This window comes from Grampus griseus, assembly GCF_964374135.1.
Source record: "Grampus griseus genome assembly, chromosome: X".
In the NCBI taxonomy this organism is placed as follows: Eukaryota; Metazoa; Chordata; class Mammalia; order Artiodactyla; family Delphinidae; genus Grampus; species Grampus griseus.
Genome location: NC_138999.1, coordinates 88,650,273 through 88,656,556, shown reverse-complemented (window position 1 = coordinate 88,656,556; position 6,284 = coordinate 88,650,273). Strand labels below are relative to the sequence as shown.

General features: G+C 42.1%; 1 protein-coding gene across 3 annotated transcripts; it reads left to right on the top strand.

Moving 5' to 3' along the window:
- The first annotated feature begins 1,380 nt into the window (after positions 1-1,380).
- TCEAL9 (transcription elongation factor A like 9) lies at positions 1,381-3,199 on the top strand. 3 transcript variants are annotated; one of them, XM_082681063.1, is made up of 3 exons: positions 1,381-1,471; positions 1,953-2,026; positions 2,409-3,199. In XM_082681063.1, exon 3 carries the CDS (start codon positions 2,482-2,484, stop codon positions 2,794-2,796), a length of 315 nt encoding a protein of 104 aa, XP_082537189.1. In that variant the 5' UTR covers positions 1,381-1,471; positions 1,953-2,026; positions 2,409-2,481; the 3' UTR covers positions 2,797-3,199. The 3 variants fall into 3 exon arrangements, with proteins under 3 accessions (XP_082537189.1, XP_082537188.1, XP_082537190.1); XM_082681062.1 differs by having other exon boundaries at positions 2,406-3,199; XM_082681064.1 differs by lacking the exon at positions 1,953-2,026 and having other exon boundaries at positions 1,389-1,471; positions 2,406-3,199.
- Positions 3,200-6,284: the final 3,085 nt, after the last annotated feature.

Genomic DNA, 6,284 nt, shown 5'->3' with positions numbered 1-6,284 from the left:
GGATAGATCTGGAGAAGAGGCATGAGCAAGTCTTGCATTTGGGCTCCAGGTGCTTTGGGCAGGATATTCTAGGGTCCTAGGTATCTAGAATGTGGTTTAGAAGGATAGAAGTGAAGTTTCCAAGTAATCACATCTTCTTGCCCCATCGACTCTTCACTACCTGGGGAAGAGGGCGTCTAGAGGACCAAACCAATTACTTCTTGGCAAATACCACCACCAAGACTCTGGAGTCAGACATTACTTTTTGTCATTTTGAATCCTTTTCCCCAAACGAAATCCTAATATAATTATAATAATAGTTTGTACTTTTAAAGCACTTACCATATGCCAGGCACTATTCTCAGGACTGTACACATACTGCCTCACTTAACTAAAGTAATTCTGTCTTTGTCTTTTCCGACTATAAAAAGATAAAAATTTGTTAAAAAGAAAACCACAGGCCCCAAACCACATCTCTTGTGCTAAAGCCTATGATACCAAACCTAGATTTAATACCTGACCTAATTGCAGTTTCAACCTCTCCCAGAAATGTAATCTTAAATCAACCAGTCTGGAATTTTCTGGTCAAGCAACAGTAAGGTAATCTGTGGCATAGGCTCCTCCATCTCCCAGAGAAAGAAGAAGCAATCTGCATGATAAAACCCTTGCTGCTCCCTTCCTCTCCCCTCGCCCCCCCAAAAGTTGTCCTGGCCTAAAAATAATCCTTTCTTTTATTTTGCTAATAGCTCCCTTTCCCCACTCTCCTGACTATAAAAACCTTCCATTTTGTACAACCCGTGGGAGCGCCCTTCTAGCTGCTAGATGGGTTGCTGCCCTGTTCATGAATTGCTGTATAAAGCCAATTAGCTCTTCACATTTACTCAGCTGAATTGTGTTTTTTTCAGTTACTTTTCAAAAAATATAGAAAAGTATTAAGAATAAAGTAAAAAACTACACTAAAAATCTTACTCCTGTCCCAGGCTTCCCCCACCATCCTTTTTTTTTTAAACAACCTGCTGCCAAACCAACCCTGCTCCACAACAGCCAAGGACTAGATTGCAGATGAAATGGAGGCTGGGGGAGGGGCGATGGATGTAGGTTGGAGTTCTTAATCCTGGGAGCAGAAGGCAGGAAAAGACAATTCTTGAAAAAAGTAGAAAAGTTTAGTAGCTCCAGAAAAAGATGCAGCCCCTCCCTAGAAATCAGAGAAAGGCAAATAACATTTTCCCCCTCTGGGATGGAAAGGGCCAAATGTATAAGGGGGTAGGGGGCAGAGGGCCGGCCCACTTCTGCCGCGCTTTTGGTGGGAGTGGAAATTGGGGACCCGAGCTCACTGGTGACGTAGATATCACGTGACCAGGAGTCGACGTGTGCAGAAGTCCTGCTAGTCTGGTCCTTGTTCCCGTCTGGGTACCAGCTTGCTTCAGCAGCGCAGCCGGTGGGGCCCGAGGCTAGGAGAAGGAGAAGGAGTCAGCTTGCCGGAATTTTGCAGGTTGGTGGCAAAATAGGTGCTGTCTGGGAATTTCTAGGGTGGGGTGGCCTAGAGCAGAGACTTGAGGGAGCCCTGGTCAATTCCATCTCTCCACCTCCCACCTCCAGGTCTGCAGGAAATGGTGACCCTTGGGAGAGGGACTAGGGGTCCCGGGAGAAGGACAGGGAGACCTGTGAGAGTTTGAAAATAATCATCCTCTGCCACCTCAGACCGCTATCCCAACACCTACCCACCCCCCAACCGCCCCCCTCAGTCTTAAAGATAGTTTGGAAATAATCTGCTTTTCCTACTCCCTGTCTGATGGAAAATTCGACTTAACTTGCACTGTGGAGAGGGGGACAAATGCGGGAATAAGAAGGTAGGAAAGTTTCCATAACCGAGAACCTTAATGAGAAAAGTGCGTGGTGCTGGTCGGCCCACTGAGCGCTCGCCCCACCCCCACCCTCACCCCCTCCCCCTCCCGTTTCCCGTTTGTCCGCAGGTCTGCAGGTCTGTTGTTCATAGCAGTACGCAGGGCTAGAAAAGGCGAGGAAGAAACTGACCGAATCAGTACGGGTAGGTGAAGGAAATATAAAGACCCCTGGGGTGGAGGTGGGCAAAGGAGGGACTGAGGTTGTCGGCCCCTGTTCTTCCCCGCACCCCCCTTCTCCCAGCCTACTCTGTTCTAGGAGGGTCTTGCGTTATGCCTTGTGAAGGGAGAAATGGTTGAGGAGAGCCTTGGAAAAGGCTGGAGGGAGGGACGAGGGAGGTGAGGAGGTGGAAAGTGGGGGTAGGAGCAGCAGGCTTGGGGAAACCCAGATGGCAGACTGAGTCTCCCAAGTGGAAAATATTTGGTGATAGCTCTGAATCACAAAAAGCAAATACGGAGACCTGTGTCCAGAGCACTGGTCCGTTCACCAAACTTTTGACTTAATGTCGCCTTCTTGTTTCCTAGAAGTAGTTGTTTTCAAAGAAGAATAAGCAGAAAAAAGAAAGGAAGAGGGAACAGGAGGAAGAGAGACAGATACAAGATGACACCCTGTCAAAAGATTGAAGGAAAACCAGAAAATGAGAGTGAACCAAAACTTGAGGAAGAGCCAAAGCCTGAGGAAAAGCCAGAGGAGGAGGAAGAGCCAGAGGAGGAGGAAAAAACAGAAGGAACTTTTAGAGAAAGGCTGATTCAGTCTCTCCAGGAATTTAAAGAAGATATACACAACAGGCATTTAAGCAAGGAAGATGTGTTTAGAGAAGTGAATGAATTAGACGAGATAAGGAGAGTAAGAAACAAACTTATAGTGATGCGTTGGAAGGTTAATCGAAACCATCCTTACCCCTATTTAATGTAGTTTACCTTGATTTTTATTTTTTCTGATGTTAACATTACTTTCTTTTGATTTGCGTTTTCCCAATACACCTTTGTCCATCTTTCTACTTTTAACTTGTTGCTATTAGTGGTTTTAGATGCATCTCATTGTTTATTTTACTTCAAAGCAATCTACAAGTCTTTGCCTTTTAATAAGAGAACTTTACTCATTTGTACAAAAAGAGGTTCCTGGCAGGATATAAAATGAAAAAAGAAGTTACTAAGTAATATGTGAATATCATATTTTTAAAAAGGAAGAGTACATTTATATATCACATATATGCACAGAAGAACATGTGAAGGATGAAAGACAAAAAGTACAGTCAGTGGTAGAATTATGAGTGATTTTTTTATTCAGCTTATTTGTATTTTTCCTTATTCCTAGAATGTACACACACTATTGTTAAAAATAATAAAAGCTTTATTTAAAAAAAGGAGTAAACAACAGTACTGAGTATATTTCTAAAGGCATTGGGACACAATATTTAATGGCAGAGTTTTAGAAGCAAATGTAAACTCCAAATTACCACCAGACCACTTAGCTAGGAGAATAAATTTTACATCGTTTCTCATCTGCAAAATAGAGATAATAAAGAACTTTCAGGGATCTTATGAGGACCAAACAAGGTAGTGACTGTGAACTGTATTTGACAAGCTTTTGTTCCCATCTGCTCATGCAGGATCCCAACTCCTAAGAGATTTATTTCAGGTATTTTGGAGGGAGAAAGTAGTTCTCACCTGTGCTTAAGAACAAATCCAGACAACTGTTAGGTGGGCACTACATTTGTGTTTCTCTCCTGCTGTGCCTGCCTAACCTTCCATCCTCCTCCCCTTGATACTACCATATGTATTGGGTATTTCTGCCCCTTCATTCAGGTTCTGTACTTCTCAGGCCCCTAACACTGCTGATGTGTTAGAAATCTCAAATAGTGAAGCCCAACATATTTCTTTGGAACCCCCAATGGACTGACTCTCCCGTCTGACCTCTACAGAAGTGGGGGAAACACCCATCTCTTAAATTTAGATAGACATTTATGCAGGGCCACTTGGGCTGTGATATCTTATTGATACCTTGGCAACTTTGGGATTTTAATCACAGACCCCCTCTTCCCCATAAGATTCGGACACAATGGGTCTCTTTGGGGGTGGGACCAGAAGATAAGACTGAGTAACAGACATTATGCTTTAGTCAGAGTTGCTTATGAGCCTAAAGATTGGTTTTATCTTCCTGACTCTTATTTCCTTAGGGTGAGCAATCTCTCCCAAAAGACTGGTGGCAGGCCCTCCTCACCAGCTCAAAAGATACCCTTAGACCTGTGTAAATTTTTAAAGGGAGGTTCAAGTAAGATTTCGGGATATTCCCATGCTTACTTGGAAATGTATGAAGTGCTGTGTAAGACTTACTGTGTATGTATATCTGCATCCAAATCTTCATAACTATATATGTATCTATATATGTATATGTGGCTCACAGTTGTGCCAGTTGTATATTATTTTTCCTCTGTGATGCTCTTTTTGGGGCAATTAATCTCTCCAGACTATTCTTCAAGGTTGCAACAGTCTGATGGATGCTGGTTGGTCTGGATTCTGGCTGAAGTGAGATGAGGGTCCAAAGACTTACTGTGCCACTTTTATAGGATGGTATGAATCCAACCCCCTGGCACTCTGAGGGGTGGAGCTGGGGCAGGATGTGGAAGGGCTCCCCCAAGGCACACCCCTCTCCAGGGTTGTCTGACTTTGGTTTCTGTGTTCCAGCCTGCAGCAGGCACCAGACTCTTCTAGGCTGAAGGCCAGGCTGTCCTGGACATACATACCTGGAGGACAAGGACTGTCCCCATTGCAGGTCAGAGCACTGGACTTCCTTTACCCCTTTTTTCCTTCACAAGGGGGCTTGATGGGAACTTTTAAAGGAAAGAATATAACTTTTAAAGAAAAGGTTTCAAAAGTCACTAACTAAAAACATTAGTTGTGATAGTTTTTGTCCCAGCCATGACTACTCTAGATGCAATCAGATAACTTGGGATTAAAGTAGAAGGGCCTGGTGGTAGGTGGAGGTGATTTCAGGTAATACACAAATATTTTAAGTTGTAATATTCATGTATTGATATTTATTTGAATGTGTATTAATGAATACTCTCTTTAAGGCAAATGATAGTTTAGATTTAGGGTGGTGTTATAAAGTTTCCTTTTCAAAAAAGTACTCAAATTTCCTTTTCAAAAATATTCAAATTAAATGAGTCTGTTTGAAGACAAACATGAAGTAGAACACAATGTTAACAGCAAAGGTGGTATATAGATATGGCAAAAATCATCCTAATGGGAAACATTGCCCTAGCATAATTGATTTAGGGAATAACATCTGGAAACACCTGTCAAGAAGTGTGCAGTCTGAGATTTTACCCTACTTACAAATTAACAAGTTAACATTAACCTGCTACTGTTTAACCTGCTTTTGCTATGACAGAAGACACTAGAATCCTGATCAGAGACTAAGGACATTATTACTCATGGTAAAAGCAGTAGCAACGGCTTCATATTGGTTTATATCAGTTCCCCATTATCCTCAAGTCCCTTGGATGCCTACACATGCAGAGCACTGTGTTTTAGGAAAGATACCTGAGTTTGGAGAATTCATTGCTTTCATAGTAAGCAAAAGCAAGCCTTCTCTGTGTCCAGGGAAAGACGTTACCCCATCCCTCAAAGTTGCTTGCTGCAAACACAACTCTGCGAAATGGACTGCCTGCATAAAGAGTGGTCAGGGCCTTACATTCTTGGTGTACCCAATAAGAACATGCAGGGATGCTCAGGACCCAAGGTGGATTGCCTCTCCCAGTAACACTTTTCTCTGTGCAGTAAATCTTAATGTGAATGGTAAGCCTTTCCTAATATCACAAATTTTGATTTTTAATTCCAAGTTAAAGCAGATAATGCATTGTACTGTAGACTGTAAACAGGGAATTTGTAACTCTTTCTAGTTTTTGCTTAAATACATAGGATTTTGAATGAATCCTAATTAACTCAATGAAAAGAACAACAAAGAAACTAAAAGTAAATAATCTATGAGGAACTTTAAAGACATAGCTACCATGACACACAAAATTAAAGAAGTAGAGGAGCAAAACCAATGGATTTATCAAGGTGCTAATGACAGGAGTAATCTTATGTGAAATTTTTCACTGAAAAACTGACAGGATTGTGTGTGTTTGTAAGGCAACCTCAGATCCCATATACATGTAATCGCCACTGCCTCTATAAAAGGAAAAGCCAAGAGCTAAGAGGAAAGCTGGTCTGTTCCCTCTACAGGGAAAGTTTCGAGAGAGGGGGAACCTTTGACACATAATGGTATCCAAAAGCAATTATTTGATATTTTGACACCAACGTTTTGCAAGAGCCTTAGCAAAAACAGCTGCATAATTTAGTTGGGTATGGAGCATATTTTCATGTACTATTGGCCATTTATACATCTTACTT